The following is a 16,488-nucleotide window of genomic DNA, read 5'->3' on the forward strand; positions in this document are numbered from 1 at the left end:
CAGTTCATTTTGTCAGATATTCGTACTATATTGGTACATTTTGTAGGTTGACAAATGCTCACCGTAGCCCATCTTACCTGTCCATTAATGGAAAAGGACCACTATAGGATCACCACTGACCAGATATCATTTATCTGGTTGACTATTCTCAGCACAAGTTATAAATAGCAGCATGTTAACAAGCTCCTAAAGTTAAAGTTAAAGTGTAAAGTTAGATGCTGTTGTTGAATTTTTTCCATGCACGATGTGTGTCAGTCATCTTCTAGCCCTTCATCATTGGACAGTCTCTTACCACAGGGCCACAATTGGCTGGATGTTTTCAGCGTTGGTCTACTCCTATCCCAGTGGTGACACTGTATTTGTATTGATAAACTGTGCAGCATAGATGGGCTACAATTAGTACATTTATACTAGTAGTGTACCAAACACAATGGCCAATGAGTAAGAGTATTTCTTGTGATTATATGTGTATATATATATATATATATATATATATATATATATATATATATATATATCTCGCAGAAAATTAAACCTCAACAAATAAATGTGACACACCGTATTTTCCGTATTTATTTTTCAAATCTGAGAAAGAGCGGAGCTTGATTTTGATTTTGTACTGTTCTCTCAGTTAAAAGCTTCCGATGCTCTGATGGTGACACTTTGGTGGTCTTGCATGGTTGTTAGGAGTGCCATTTTCTCTATATCTTTTGAAAATTACCTTCAGTTTTGCAAACTCCTGTTTTTTTCCCTTCTCATGTTCTTTAATGTTTCCTTTCCTCATGCAAAAGCACTCTTTTTTATATCTAGTCTCCTGAGGAATATCGCCTGAAAAATGACTTCATAGTATTTTGACTGGAAATTAAATAAATGAAGGTGGTCTCTGGTGTCTACACACCGTACATACATGCACACATCGGTAAGACCTCTGTTTTACATCAATTAATGTAATATTGTATCTTAATAATGCTATACTTACACCTAAACCTAACTGTAACCATACCCTCAGTTATGAAATGTTTTGGCATTTATGGTTACACACAGAAGACAGTATCATATGTTAAAATGTCCCTTCATGGTCAAAATTGTCATGTTTTTGTGTCATGATGGGGATATTTTGTTCCCACAGAGAGCTGAACACATACACTCACTCACACACACACACACAGACACTCACTCATGCATATACACTCATACAAGCACACACACAAGCACACACACTCTCACACAAGCTAATTTATGCAGTTAAAATCTGGCCAGAGGTCATGTTTGATTAAAGATGACATTCAGCCACTCGCATGACCCAGCAAAGGGCACATGAAGACAAGGACTGACACCAATCACATCAAATAAGCAAAGAGAGAGAGTCAGACAAAGAGGAGTGGAGTCAGGCCAGCAACAATAAAGCGCCTCTTTCTGCTGTATCTACAGTGCAGCAGTGCGTATGTCTACACTCAACAAACCAGCCTAGAGGGAGATCAAAAGATGCAAGACAATACACAGCATCTGGGGCAATGATGCGCACAAGTGTACATGTGCATGAGAGAGAGAGGGAGAGAGAGAGAGACAGAGAGAGAGAAAGACAAAGAGAGACTGTGATCGAGGGAAAGAGAGAGTGTGAGAGAGAAAGAGACTGTGATAGAGAGAGAGTGTGAGAGGGAAGAGAGAGACTGTGAGTGAGACAGACTGTGAAAGAGGGAGAGAGAGAGTGTGAGAGGAGAGAGACTGAGCGACAGAGACTGTGATAGAGGGAGAGAGCGTGAGAGTGAAGAGAGAGACTGAGTAAGACAGAGAAAAAGACAGAGAGAGAGAGAGAGTGTGGTAGAGGAAGAGAGAATGTGAGAGAGGGGAGAGAGACTGTGAGTAAGACAGACTTTCTGACGGTCCTTTATTTTGAATAAGTAGTGCTGTGGGAGCACTCAGCAGTCACACTGGGTAATCTCAGCCAATAAACTAAATAATAAAACGTGTGTATATATATATATATATATATATATATATATATATATATATATATATATATATATATATATATATATCACCTTTGTTGGAAGAAAACCTCGCATCTCCAAAATGGTAACTGTATAAGACAAGGAAAAAATCTACTTTATTGCAAGTCAATGGAACCAGACCCGCCCCCCCCCCACCCCCACCCCCAAGGCATTTTGGGTCATTTCTTTTAGTCCATTCATCATGAAATTTACACACAATATAAAAGGTAACAGGTATTTTCAAATTATGTCATGAACTGAAAAACGTCAAAAATGGAGATACAAGGTTTGCTTCTGACAACGACAGCGATATGAGTAAATACAACATACAAGCCTTTAGTTCAACGGTGTATATTAACTGAACTCTGGTGCAAAGCTTATTATCAGTTACAGAGCACACTGCCTCCTCATAGCACCATATTTCTTTAAAAGAGTCCAGGTCTTTCATTCTCCAATAAAAATTATAATCACTTTCTTCATCTCATCAGTCTAGAGAGAGTCATTATTGTAAGCCTCGCAGTCTGTACTTCGGCCACCTTGCTTTTCCAGCTAATGTATATTGCCATTTTAGGCTGACCAATAATAAAACTGTCTCTTAAAGACAGAGAGAGAGAGAGAGAGAGAGAGAGAGAGAGAGAGAGAGAGAGAGCTGTGAAAAGGAGACACAGGGAGAATATCCTGAATAATAATAACCAAAGATAAACATCTGATCTATGACAGTACACAGCTGCGTGCAAAGTTCCCCAGGTTCAGAAAGATGACAGAAAATGAAAAGAGCGGTTATGCAGCTGACCTCGTCATTTAAAGGTAACACATTAAAGTGTGTTCTAAATGCTGTAATTAGCATTAATTGTATCCACCAGCACTTAAAAAACTCTCCAGCTGCGGTACAGGCGAGTCTAAAAACATCATGATTTAATTAAATGACCAGCTTAACAAATCAAGACAAACCAAACCAACTGTTCACTCAAACCAATGACTAACTAAGGTGTTTCAGTGTGGATATAAAGCTGTGCATGGCGGAAAATCCCTCAGTAATGAAGGTGTACTAAAAAAGCCCAGTGAAGTCATTCAAGGTGTTTTCCTTAACCCTTCAGAGCAGCTCCTGCTCATTAAATACAAAAGTGTACGAAACGCCTGATTATGTAGCCATAAAAAGCCTTTCTGAACCAATATATCTTGTCCTTAAGTCTCAGGCAAAACCTAAAGTGTTGGTTGGTGACATAAACAGATGCATATTCCCTTATGTTTAGCTTTTAAGGATGTTTAAAACAAAGAAGTCAGGCTAACGCCTCGTGCAAGAGCAATATTTAGTGTTTTGAGTCATTCTGAGTGGGAGACCTGTAATCCTGAGCATGTGACACACCAACAATGCAGAGAAGTTGACCGAGGAGCCTGAGACTGAGGAGGAGGCTGACAGACTTACTGAAAGCGTGAAGAGCCACACAACTCCTCAGTAAGAATACTATCTCAGTTAAGGCTGAGGAGCCACACGAGTGAACCAAACTATACCCGTTCCCTTCTGTATATTAATGTAAATATGAAGCAGACAGACACGCAGCCTTCTGGTGCAGACGTTAGCATCAGCATGAACGCTGTGATTTTCTCACGAAAGCCTGAAACACGAGGAGTGACTGAGTCGAGAGTAACCTAGTTCTCCTTCGGGAGGACAGTGAGGAAATAAAAAGTAATACAGTCAGCCGTTTCAGTCAGAAATTTCAGCCGCTATTTTGAAAAAAGCCAAACAATCTCGACGCCCCACCACTAAAATACCAAAAGAGCCAAAACAGCACTTCCACGACCCAAAACAGCGAGGGCAGCAGCGTCTGCTCAGTGTACTCACCCTGCGCTTCTCCTTTGTAGAACTGGTTTGTCGTTTCAGTGCCGAGCCGAGAGAAAAAAAAACGAGCCGAACTCAGATTCCCATTGTCAAAAAATGTACACCGACAGCAGCTATTAAACAGCGATCTCACAGGAGGGTTAGCGAGGCTGTGAGAGAGAAATCCATTCAGCGTTCCGGAGGGGCGGGTTAGTTAGTTAGTGAGGTCATGACGGGGATTGCCTGAGAATCCGCGCAGCAGCAGCAGCAGCAGCAGGAGGAACCATCCCTGAATGCGACTAAAATATCTGTAACGAAGGGTTAGCCGGCCTGACCACAACACACAGTGTGAATAAACGTCGCCTGCTGTTACAGTGAGGGGTCTGAGCGCAGCTGCCTCGCCTCGCCTCCGTTGCTGAGAAACAACATTGAGGCGACTGGGAATGAAAGCCACACTGGCTGTGAGGAAACTGAAAGGAAGGAGAAGAGGGGAGGAGGGTGTGTTTGGTGCCTTGACATGAACAGAACAGAGAGAAGGCTCGGAGCCCATTGGTGTGTTCGCCGACCGGCGGGTGCTCCTGACAGCTCCCAGCAGGGGGCGCACGAGCACCACCAGAGAGGAGCGATAGGATGTTCAATCTGTGCCACTTTTGAGATTACTTTCTGTAACTGTGTTCTGGTCTGGAAGGTGCTGAATGTACTGGAAGCTGAGTGAAATGAAACAGACGAGGTTTAATCCTGTCGCTAGTTTCTTTAATTTTTTCTTTAATTCTAACATGTTAGTGGCTGAATCCCATCCCTACTACTCAGATAGTGCAGTACGTTACTACACAGAAACTGGTGCACTATAGTCGAAAAGGGAGCCATCTGGGGTTCATTCAAGGCCACATATTTAATAGCCTTTTCTAAAGCCGTTTTCAGTAAACTTTTTTTTTTTTCATTACCGTTTCAGTCATGGAAGCCTCAAGTTTCTCATAAAATTATGACTTACTATCTCATGATACTTAAGAGCTCATAATAATGACTATCTTTGAGATTCTAGGTAATAATTTTGAGATACTAACTGCTGAAGAAAAAAAAATCATAGAAACCAATAAAAGTTTCTGTTGGTTCCTGGTGGTGTCCAATCAGTAATGGTGTTCTGTGTTTTCCTGAAGGGTTGATATCCCAGTGTAAAGGACTCTAGTGGTTTAACTTGTGTTCGTTCTGGGACTGATTCCAGACGCATCTGATGGTTTCCTAATGGAATCTAAAGGTGTTGTACAGAAAACTAGTGGTCTCTAATAGTAATTGCCATTAGCCAAAACCATAAGGTTTTAATCCTTATGGTTCTAATGGTGCGTTTTTAGCAGGGAAGTCATGCATATGAAGTAAGTCAGAATAATGACTTTGGCTGTGTCCGAAACTGAAGGCAGCTGCCTCGGTGCCTTATGGTGATCAAGGTATCTGCAACCGGAACGCGTTTGATACGCGCTTCGAAGGCAGTGATACGTCACGCCGTTGGCAAAATACGATAGCTTACTGCTAGCTGTTAGCGTTAGACGCTAGCAACTTTTACCTAGGAAAAAGTATTTTAAGAAGGCCAGCATGTTTAACTTTTTATAACCAAAGTAAAAAAAAAACACTGTATTTGTGCATAAATCAGTCTCTTTCTTCCACCTTTCCATCACTTCAGAGGAAGCTGTAGGAAAGCTGACCCATCAGTCATTGCAGGTCTCGTAAAGATGCGTGTTCGATTATAACGCTGTAGGACGTTCCGAATGAAGGTTTTTATCAACTGCAGTTCTCTTAACCGACATCCTGTGCCTTCCTGCTTCAGAATACCGACTGAGTAGGCAGTGTTTATTACGTTTCAGACAATAATGTACTGTATCATAATTGTGACTTCCTACTTCTTACTTACGATTTAGTATCTCATTATGAGATAGTAAGTTATTATTAAGAGATACTAAGTCACAATTCTGGCATAGTAAGTCATAATTGTGAGATACTAAGTCAGAAATATGGGGAACTTTGTCCATATTATGAGGTCTCGTTATTATAAAACACACACACACACACACGCACGCGCGCGCACACACACACACACACACATTATCTAAACCGCTTATCCTTCTGGGTCGATGGGGGTGGGGCAGGAAACACCCTGGACAGATCGCCAGTCCATCACAGGGCGTTATTATAAGATCATAGGCACAATTATAAGACATTATAATTATCTTAATTAATTATAAGATACTGAGTCTTAATAATGAGATATCTCATTATTATGAGATATCTTATTATTATGAGTTAGCAAGTCATAATTGTGAGATGCTATGTCATAATTAGGAGATATGAAGTTATAATTATGGGGAATTTGCTCATTATTATGACTTACTAAATGGCTTTTTTGTGGCAGAAATGGGCTTTCATATACTGTCTGTGTATGAGATATATACAAATGGTCATTGTCCATTGAGTCCATTGGCCACTTGCGTAATACAGGTGTTCAAATTTCTTGCAGTCAAAAACCTGAGCGGTGAAACGTAGATTTAGACAATTTCCAATTAAACATTTCACTAACGAGATTTTATGCAGCTCACTTAAGGTAAAGGGAAACTTAAGGCCAAATTTCACTTAAGATGTTTTATGCAAGTAACCACAGATTTGTGCACTTGTTTGCTGAGCCTTTTTTAACTACAACCCCATTTCCAAAAAAGTTGGGACGCTGTGCAAAATATAAATGAAAACTAAATGCAACAATGTGCAAATCATTTAAACCCTATATTTGATTGAAAATAGTACAAAGACAACATGTCAAATGTTCAAACTGAGAAATTTGAAATCTGGTAAAGTTGTCTAATGCTAAAAAAAAACCACTAGTAGTTGATTTGCAACAGGTCAATAACATGATTGGGTATAAAAAGAGTGTCCCAGAGAGGCTGAGTCTTTCAGAAGTAAAGATGGGGAGGGGTTTACCACTCTATGAAAGACTACATGATCAAATGGTGCTACAATTCAAGAATAACGTTTCTTAATGTAAAATAGCAAATAACTCTTGCTTTTCATTATCTATGGTACATAATATCATCAAAAGATTCAGAGAATCTGGAGACATCTCTGTATGCAAGGGATAAGGCCAAAAAACAGTATATGCTGGGCATGATCTTTGGGCCCTCAGGCGGCACTGCATGAAAAACAGACATGATTCTGTTGTGGAAATCACTGCATGGGCTCAGAAACACTTCTGAAAACCACTGTCTGTGAAAACAGTTCATCACTGCATCCACAAATGCAAGTTAAAACTCTAAAATGCAAAGAAGAAATCATAAACGTACATGATCCGGAAATGCTGCCACCTTCTCTGGGCCCAAGCTCATTTAAAATGGACTGAGGGGAAATCGAAAAATGTCCTGTGGTCTGACGAATCAACATTTGAAATTCTTTTTGGAAATCATGGACACTGTGTTCTCCGGCTAAAGGCCACTCAGCTTCTTATCAGGGCACAGTTCGAAAGCCAGTATTCATGATGGGATAGGGGTGCATTAGTGCACATGGCATGGGTGACGTGCACATCTGTGAAGGCTCCATTAATGCTGAACGATATATACATGTTTAGGCAACATATGCTGCCATCCAGATGACGTCTTTTTTAGGGAAGGCCTTGCTTATTTCAGCAAGACAACGTCAAACCACATTCTGCATGTATTACAACAGCATTGCTCCGTATTAAAAGAGTCTGGGTGCTAAACTGACCTGCCTGCAGTCCAGACCTGTCACAACTGAAAACATTTGGAGGGTTATGAAATGAAAAATACAACAAATGAGCCCCAAACTGTTGAGCAGCTGAAATCCTATATCAAACAAGAACAAGAAAACAATTCACTTCCAGAACTACAGCAGTATCTCTTGAGTTCCCAAATGCTTACAGAGGATTGTGAGTGATGAAACACAGTGGTAAACATGCCCCGTCCCAACTTTTTTGGAATGTTTTGTTGGTATCAAATTCAAAATGGGCATATATTTTTTATTATTTGCACATCACTACATTCTTTTTTTATTTACATTCTGCACGGCATCCCAACTTCTTTGGAAATGGGGTTGTACTATACTGACCCTTACTGACAGATGGTGCTGGAACAGCTGGACTCTATCAGGCAGGTCAGTGCAAATGAGCCAGCTTTTCAGTCAGCTGTGGTTTAGGTCATTAACTGATGGCTAGTAACAAAAGCACAAAAGAAATATCACTGGTCCATTGACCTTTACTATCTTCCAGTAACGTCAAGGTCTTTGTCTCCACAGATCAGTGGTTACTAATCCAGACCTATACATTTTATTGTTTTTTCTGTTCTTACACATGGTCCAAGTCAGGAAGAGTTTGTTATCCAGGACCAGGATCAGGAACCAGGGCCACAGATGTTTGCCTATCTCAGATGACGGTATGTTTCTCCTACAACTGGTCAATGTGTATTTGGCTAACACAGATCAAACAAAGCCCTGGCTGCTTCTCATAGGATAGAGAACAGTTGCTCCATTGCCTCCAGAATTAAGGTGAGAGGTTGTTGGAAGGTAGAATGAGCAACAGACTACTGTAAACTGCCCTTTTGAAGGTGAAGACTGTTCAAAAGAATGTGATTTGAACATGCTGAGCAGTCTGAGACATAAATTTGACAAAATGCTTAGCTAGCTTGATCATACCTGTTGTTTTTCATGCAAATGAAAAAGTCAGAAATAGCAAACCTAATGACAGTATGGCATCGATTGCTGTAGTGTCGTGGCTAGTGAATTCAGCTACTTTAAGGTGCACCTACTGCTTACTGTGTTCAGTTGTGCACAAGCAACTTGTATAATTTCCATAGAAAAGTATTGGTCACCATGCCCAATACCAAGCATCAGCTATAGGGGTTGAAACACTTATTGCAAAGGAGGAGGAGACAGTTCACTGATTGATAAACAAATGGGAAAATGGTGTGTGTTTATTGGGAAAGTCCCTCCCTTCAATAAAAAGAGCCAGTATGTAAAGATATATGCTCATATATTTTAATATATTTTTGAAATGTTAATGTGGCTTTCAGTTTCAGGTTTACAAGTCTCTCTTCATTCCAAGAGACAGGAGTCAGGTTTTGTATGACTCTAAAAACTGCCTGGGTGCTTTGCCAGGATGCCTGTTGAGTGGACAGACTTTCCCAAAGGACTTTGGTACAAAACTGCTGTGGAGCAGTGGAGCTGCATTCTTTGGAGTGACAGAGATCCTCACAGCAATGTTCCAACATCTAATGGAAAGTCTTCTCAGAAGAATAGAGGCTGTTAATACAGTAAATGGGAACCAATTCCCTATTAATGCCATTGATTTCAGAAGAAATGTAGGATGAACAGGTGTCTGCAAAGTTTTGGACATAATGTAGCCTTCATAGGAAAGAGACTATTTGCTCTCACTCCCCCTGCTGATAGGGACCAGATCTAGAGCAGCTGCTGGAGGACACCGTCTGTCCTCTCTTTGGTGAGCAAGGACAGTCTGTTAAACGGTGGCTTTGGATGAAACATCCATGACTCCAGCAGAAATTTAAGGTAACTGGGCCACCTATTGATGTAACTGGGGCACTCTAACGTAATGCTGACTATCCAAAGACAAAGGTAACATTAAATATAGCCTCCTCATGTTAAATGAGTTTAATTTTACATGCGTTTTATTATTCATGAATAAATTAATGTCTCTAATCTCTATCGAAATGAATCATTCTGCTGATACGTCATTCCTTTTACGTACATTTTATGCGCAGCGCTTTATATTTCTGGTTTCTCTTGGCTACAAGGCATACCAAAGCCATGATGGAGTCCCTTTATATTATTCTAAGAATGATGGGATAGAAATGTCAGCAGGTTGACGGCAGAGCTTTCATTCATTAGAGTGAGTATGTACCTCCAGTCTCAGCCTTTTCCAGCTCATTCTGTCTACACACATCAGACCAGCAGACCAGATCATGTTCATTATCTTTCTAGTCTGCATGCCGCCGCGTCTGGCCCTGCATACACAGCAGGAGCTGTCGATATTCACCACTCATATGATACTTCAGCTGTTCAGGCCTTTATCTCCCAGGCACACAGTGCGGATGAATTCCCTGGAGTGTATATAGCGGGGAAGGAGAGTGGAAAGAAAAACAAGGAATGTGATGGGGGAAATATCACTCTGCTTCTGGCCTAAACAGAAGTATATCCATGGGATTCAGAAGAATAAGCTGAAGTTCAGTGATATCCTTCACCACCTGCTTTGAAATTTAGAGAGAAATTTGTTTGTAGAGATAAAGGTCTGTTAAAGACGTCTTATGTAGTTATGAAAGGACTTTGACATTTCATTGTAATATTCCTTTTGTGTAGTAGAAAAATGAAGATGATCCAGTGTCTTGTCTTCTCAGTCTGGTTCTCTAGAACTGGAAAGACCCACTACAAATGCAGTGTAGAATATGCACTTCACCAGTTCAAATAAAAGAAATTAAAAGTTAAAGAAATATTCCAGCATTTTTTCCCAGCATTTTAAAATCTGCTCTCTATCTGCTGCATCTGTAGCACACAATCAATTACTAGTAATTGGCAAAAGACTAGAAAACTTATAGACTTGAAATGCATTTTATAATAGAAGCCGATGGTAATTATAAGGTATTATAAGTGTTTTTTGAGCAAATAGGATTTCTGTTCTTTTTTTTAAGTACAGAATGATGGACTGTAATTACTGCCTGTGGTAATTGATTGCCTGCTACAGATGCAGCAGATAGGGATTAGGGACTGGATTGAAAAACACCACTTTTCTGGAGCCTCTTTGTGATTCTGTCAAACGTAAAATGCCTTAGAGGTCAATGAAAGCAGTACTACAGCAAAATGTATCACTGTGCTGCCCCCTGCTGTTTAAAGAAGCTAAATGAAATTAACTTGACTTACAAAGTAAAGTTTGACCCTTCTCATAAAGTGTCTTACTTTAAAAAAAATACTGGGGAGCTAACAGTTAGCATACTAATGCTAAGTATTTTTTTTACCTGGTCCCTGAAGGTTAAGGAAAAAAAAACAGCCGCCCCCTGTTAGTCAAAGCTGTAGTGTGATATAGCAAATATAGACACCGACATTATGACCACATCCTTGTTTCTACTGACGTGGTGGTGGTGTGTTAGTGTGTGTTGTGCTAATACGAGTGGATCAGACACCGCAGTGCTGCTGGAGTTTTTAAACACTGTTTCCACTCACTGTCCACTCTATTACACTCCTACCTTGTCAGTCCACCTTGTAGATGTAAAGTCAGAGACGATAGCTCATCTGCACACTGCACAGTGTTGGTCATCCTCTAGTCCTTCATCAGTGGTCACAGGATGCTGCCACAGGACGCTGTTGCCTGGATATTTTTGGTTGGTGAACTATTCTCAGTCCAGCAGCGACACTGAGGTATTTAAAAACTCCAGCAGCACTGCTGTGTCTGATCCACTCAGACCAGTGCAACACACACTAACACACCACCACCACCACATCAGTGTTACTGCAGTGCTGAGAATGATCCACCATCCAAATAGTACCTGCTCTGTGAGGGTCCATTGGGGGCCTGACCACTTAAGAACAGGGTAAAAGGGGGCTAACAAAGTATGCAGAGAAACAGATGGACTACAGACTGTAATTGTAGAACTACAAAGTGCACCTATATGGTAAGTGGAGCTGATAAAATGGACAATGAGCGTAGAAACAAGGAGGTGGTCATAATGTAATGCCTGATCGGTGTATGTATATATTTCATACAGTTGTTGGAATGTGAGGGAGATTTTTTTTTGCTTAGTTTTTTTGTACAAGTGATTATAAGAGCCTCCAGGGCTTTCGTAAAAGATTATTTTGAACCAGGGGGAAGCCAAACTTTTGCATTCGACTGCTTGGACCGTGATCTTGGAACACAGAAGCTATAAAATGTTGCTTAAGCTATTTTGAGATTTTATAAACTTTAGCCACAATGGACACTTTATTCGGAACATCATTCTAAAACTGCTCTCAGTCTGAATACTTTATGTTATAGATTCCACAAGGTGCTGGAAACATTTCTTGGGAGATTGTGGTCTGTGTTGACATGACTGCATTGCGTAATTGCTGCAGATTTGTCAGTTGCACATTTATGCTGCAAATTTCCTGCTCTACCACATTGCAAAGGTGCGCTTCAGGGGTACTACACATGACAAGGTGCTTTATTACGCTGGAAATAGCCATTAGGAGATTAATTAATTGTGGGTAAAAAGAGATGCCCATGGTCAGCAACAATGCTCAGACAGGTGGTGGCATTTAAACGATGCTACATTTGTTATTACATGGCCCATGTGTGCTGTGAAGCATTACCCATACCATTACCCCACCACTACTAGCTTGAACTGTTGATACAAGGAAGGTTAGGTTCCTGAATTCTTGCTGTTTATGCCAAACTCAGACCCTACCAACAGAAATCGACATTCATCAGACAAGGCAATGTTTTTTTCCAATCTTCATCTATCTAGTTTGACGTATGGCACCAACAACCAAGCCATGGTCAAAGTCACTTAGCTCACAGCCATTCTGATGTTTGATGTAAACATTAACTGAAACACTGAAGCACTTGCTGCATGGTTTTATTCACTGTGCTGCTGCCACATGATTGGCTGACTGGATAATTGCATGACTGAGCAGGTGTTCCTAATAAAATGTTTGTTGTTTCTGACATACAAAACATGTTTTTGCTTGTAATAACTAAAATACATGGAAAACAGCAAGGATAATCAAAACAAATTTATTATCCATTCACCGCATGTTTAATGTGTACTTAAGAAATAATTCTAAAAGAGTGTGGCAACACATAATTACGGGCACAAGAGACATTCAAGATATCTTCAAGTCATTGTACAAAATGTTGTGAATTACGACATTTTGGAAACGTAATACAAAAGACTTACAATGTTCTGGGCCTTTACATGTCAGATGTGCTTAATGTGAAGTGTCTTGTGCTCAGATATAGTCTAGATCAGGTGTTCCATTTCAACTCATGCATCATCATTCAAAAATATGCTGTTGAATGAAAACATACATACATTTTGGATTTCATTACAACTTCTGTGATGTAACCACTTAAGAAATGTTTAGTTTTATCAATACTTTAAGATGGGACCCTCTTTCTTTTTGTACCACTGGAATTACAAAGGGTAGTAAAGGAGACACAAAGTGCCATTGTATAGAACATGCATTATGGTGAGTGAGTTCTGCTTCACTGAACGGCCTTCTGAAGTGAGCACTGAAAAGACTGAGCACACTTTCATAATGTCCTGATGAGTCAAGTCTCAAAAGGGATGACCCAATTTAAACTGGTAAACAACGTCTCTAAACTTGCCCACAGTATTTTCATTTCAGGCATCAGGGTTTCGCAGATCAGATGTGGCACTGAGGAGGAGGATGTTGCTCTCCAGGGACATGTTCCTGCCCAAGAATACTTAGCCAATGCAGCAAACGGCAATAATTGTCTAACTAGCTGGGTTTTATAACCAGCTAGCTAGCTTTCATAGGAAAAAGACTATCTGCTCTTGTGTCCCCCTGCTGGTTGGGACTTTAGCTGATCTCCAGCTCCTGAGCTAATGTCGTGATGCATCAAGCTTCAGAAGGGATGACCCAATTTAGACTGGAAACAGTGTCTCCCGACTGACATAGCTAACCTCAGCCATGTAATTTCCATTTCAGTCGTCCGTGTCTCTCGGATCAGACGAGGCGCTGGGGAAGAGGACGTCGCTCTCCAGTGACATGTTGCTGCCCAGGCCCGCCATTCGGCTGCGCAGCAAGAAGTGAGTCCGCCGCTGGAGCAGTCGCTGCTGCTCCTGCTTCAGTTCAACGTATGAGCGTGAAAATGTGTGGAAGATGGACGTGACGGGGAAGGCCATGAGCAGGATACCGCTGAGGATGCTGCTGAGCGCCACCACCTGGCCAGGAATGCTGCGTGGAACCATGTCACCATAACCTACAGTGGTCATGGTGATGACTGCCCACCAGTAAGTGGCAGGGATGCTGCTGAACTCCTGCGTGGCAGCCACCTCGTTCTCAATAAGGTAGAGGAGTGGTGAGAAGAGCGCAATGGCCACACAAAGGAAGAGCAGCAGAAGGCCAAACTCGCGCGTGCACCTGCGAGCTGTCAGGCCCAGAGTCTGGAGGCCAAGCGAGTGCCTGGCCAGCCGCATCACATAGAGGATGCGCAGGGCACGAAGGACGCGCAGCACGAGGCCCACTTTGTCCAGGTAAGTGCTACCAGAGCCTAGACGCTTCTCTCCTGCGGAGGTGCTGTCCACCACAAGCGTGATGTAGTAGGGAAGAATGGCCACGACGTCAATGAGGTTGAGTGGGCGACGGAGGAAGGCCAGCTTGCTTCGGTCCTGGATGAAGCGCAGTGTGAACTCCAGGGAGAACCAGGCCACGCACACTGTCTCCACGATGAAGATGTTGTAGCACATCTGAGAGCACTTACCCTAAGACATACAAGATGATTAGCACATTACTTTAAGACAGCAAGTTACCATAGGCTATGCTCATCAGTTTCTCAATGCATACACAAACATACCACAAACATTTTAAGTGATCCTCATAAATCACAGTATCATAGACACTAGAATGCATTCAAGGGGAATTTTTCAAACTTTCTGTATAATTCAATCATTAAGAATCATTGAACAAAGTAATTCAGACCAGTTGGATGTGAAACGCACCATTCTTGAGAAATTTACCAAGTCAGAATTGTTCATAGTGGTGGTGATACAAACCATACATTAGAAAGTTAAGAAAGTTAATTCATGAAATGGTTATGGATATGTTGCCTCATTCCTGAGACATTGTTTTACGAGAGGGATTAGTTTTGAGAGGTTGTGGCCCGAAGCATTTTTTAAATACATGCAAGGTTGAGAAGTACATGCAGCAAAATATTACCCAAAGAAAACATTTTTTCAGATTCACCACTATTTTACCATTATTAACATTACATATAAAACTCGTAGGTTACATGTAGGTTAACTAGTCATTTTGTACAGTTAATAAAATGTCGATATTTGCCTTGATCCAAGCTGGTAAGTTTCTCTGTAATAAACCATTTCACATTAAACCACACTGCTTACATCTTGTTGACTAAATTATGTTGAAATTTTGAATCAGAGAATCATTCTCCTTCAACCTTCTCAAAGTAAAACTGTTGATCTTGGCTTTACATCCTTGTAATTCAACGAGCTAAAGAGAAAAGCATATGTTCATCTAGTCCAGTCCTGCTGGAGTTCAGTGCAGATTAGCGACTGTACTTGCTCAACAATACCTGATTCAAGTCATCAGTTAATTACCATGTTTAGTTGGTGTGTAACATGATAGAAATCATCAAACTGTGCTGGCCAGGTCAGAACTGATGACCACTGTTGTAGATCAACACTCTCACACTGTGGAGCTTTTTGGCAGGGGTCCTCAACTCCAATCCTTGGGGTCCAGTCACCCAACACACCTGACACAACTTAGGAGTAAATATTTAGCTGAAATGCTGGATCAGGTATCATTACACATTTTAAAAAAAAGTTTAGTAGGCCCATTACACATCACAAAATAATTGTGTTTATCACATTAAATATAATTTACAAAACTGATTAGATGGTCAAACTGAAACTAGTTGGTGAAACATTAGATGCAAAAAATATATAATCTTTTACACAAGATCTTGTAGCAAAACTCAAACAATGCAAAAGAAGTTACACATACTAAGCAAAACTAAATTAGCTTGCAAAATGACATTGTTTTGAAAGGTTATGTATTCTTAGACACTGTAGTAAATGGCGAATGTTAGTGAATATAGTTGTTAAAGCTTGAATATGTTTACTTACATCACTATTCTCACTGCAGGTTAGCTCTGAGTTTTTCATTGACTTGTCAGAAGAAGTAATGTTTAGAGGCAGTTGCTAAGCAGTGATCGGTTGAACATCGTATCAATCATTATTTTGTGATAAATTACAGTCAACAAGATGATTTTAATATAAACACAAATACTAAATTCATCTGATGGGCCGGCTAAAAAGCATAATTGGGCCATATGTTTGACACCCTTGACCTTGAATGTCTTCAGTTGCAGTGCTAACCAGAGAACAGTAGGGGGAAGCATGAGCTACCAAATGTGAATACAGCAACCCACAATCTACCTCTTACTGACTTCAAATTCAATTTCAAAGTGCTCTCTCCATTTGTCTGAACCAGTGCTAACTGTATTCCCCTCAGGGTCCATCACCATGCTCACTTTTTATCTACATTCTCATTAAATGCTATTGCACGTTGCAGACTGCCACCAAAAATCCTGCTTATCAAGAAAGCGTTAACAAACGTGTTGATTTATTTCAGCGACTGAAAATGTGATTGTTATTGCTTTGCAAAAGTTTGCAATGAGAATGCATATTGAAATTCTAACAAGGTTTCCGAAGGTGAGTGTTGTTATTACATGCCTTCAGGCCAAAACAGACCATGCTGATCCATTGGCCTCCCTGTCCTGCAGTGCATTGCGACTAGCCTACCTCGACAAAGCCACTATGTTCCAGCACTGCCTTTTATTTCCTCTACAGACAAAACCCTCAGTATTATGAAACAAACACCCACAAAGGTGGAAATAGCTTAAGTGGTCCTGAAGTGACAGAGTTATGCATAAATTACATGCAT

At 40.7% G+C, this 16,488-nt stretch overlaps 2 protein-coding genes across 2 annotated transcripts in view; both read right to left on the reverse strand.

The window, feature by feature from the left end:
• src (v-src avian sarcoma (Schmidt-Ruppin A-2) viral oncogene homolog) overlaps positions 1 to 4,270 on the reverse strand; it is a 65,142-nt gene extending 60,872 nt beyond the window's left edge. The window contains exon 1 of the mRNA XM_036591038.1: positions 3,835 to 4,270. The gene's annotated coding sequence lies outside the window, so the exon portion shown is untranslated. The remainder of the gene's footprint in view (positions 1 to 3,834) is intronic.
• An 8,285-nt stretch (positions 4,271 to 12,555) lies between these two features.
• Positions 12,556 to 16,488, reverse strand: part of kcng1 (potassium voltage-gated channel, subfamily G, member 1) — a 38,852-nt gene continuing 34,919 nt past the window's right edge. The window contains exon 3 of the mRNA XM_036592503.1: positions 12,556 to 14,285. Within this exon, the coding sequence (XP_036448396.1) occupies positions 13,506 to 14,285 (780 nt within the window). The 3' untranslated portion in view covers positions 12,556 to 13,505. The remainder of the gene's footprint in view (positions 14,286 to 16,488) is intronic.

Source organism: Colossoma macropomum, unplaced genomic scaffold, assembly GCF_904425465.1.
Source record: "Colossoma macropomum unplaced genomic scaffold, Colossoma_macropomum, whole genome shotgun sequence".
Taxonomy (NCBI): Eukaryota; Metazoa; Chordata; class Actinopteri; order Characiformes; family Serrasalmidae; genus Colossoma; species Colossoma macropomum.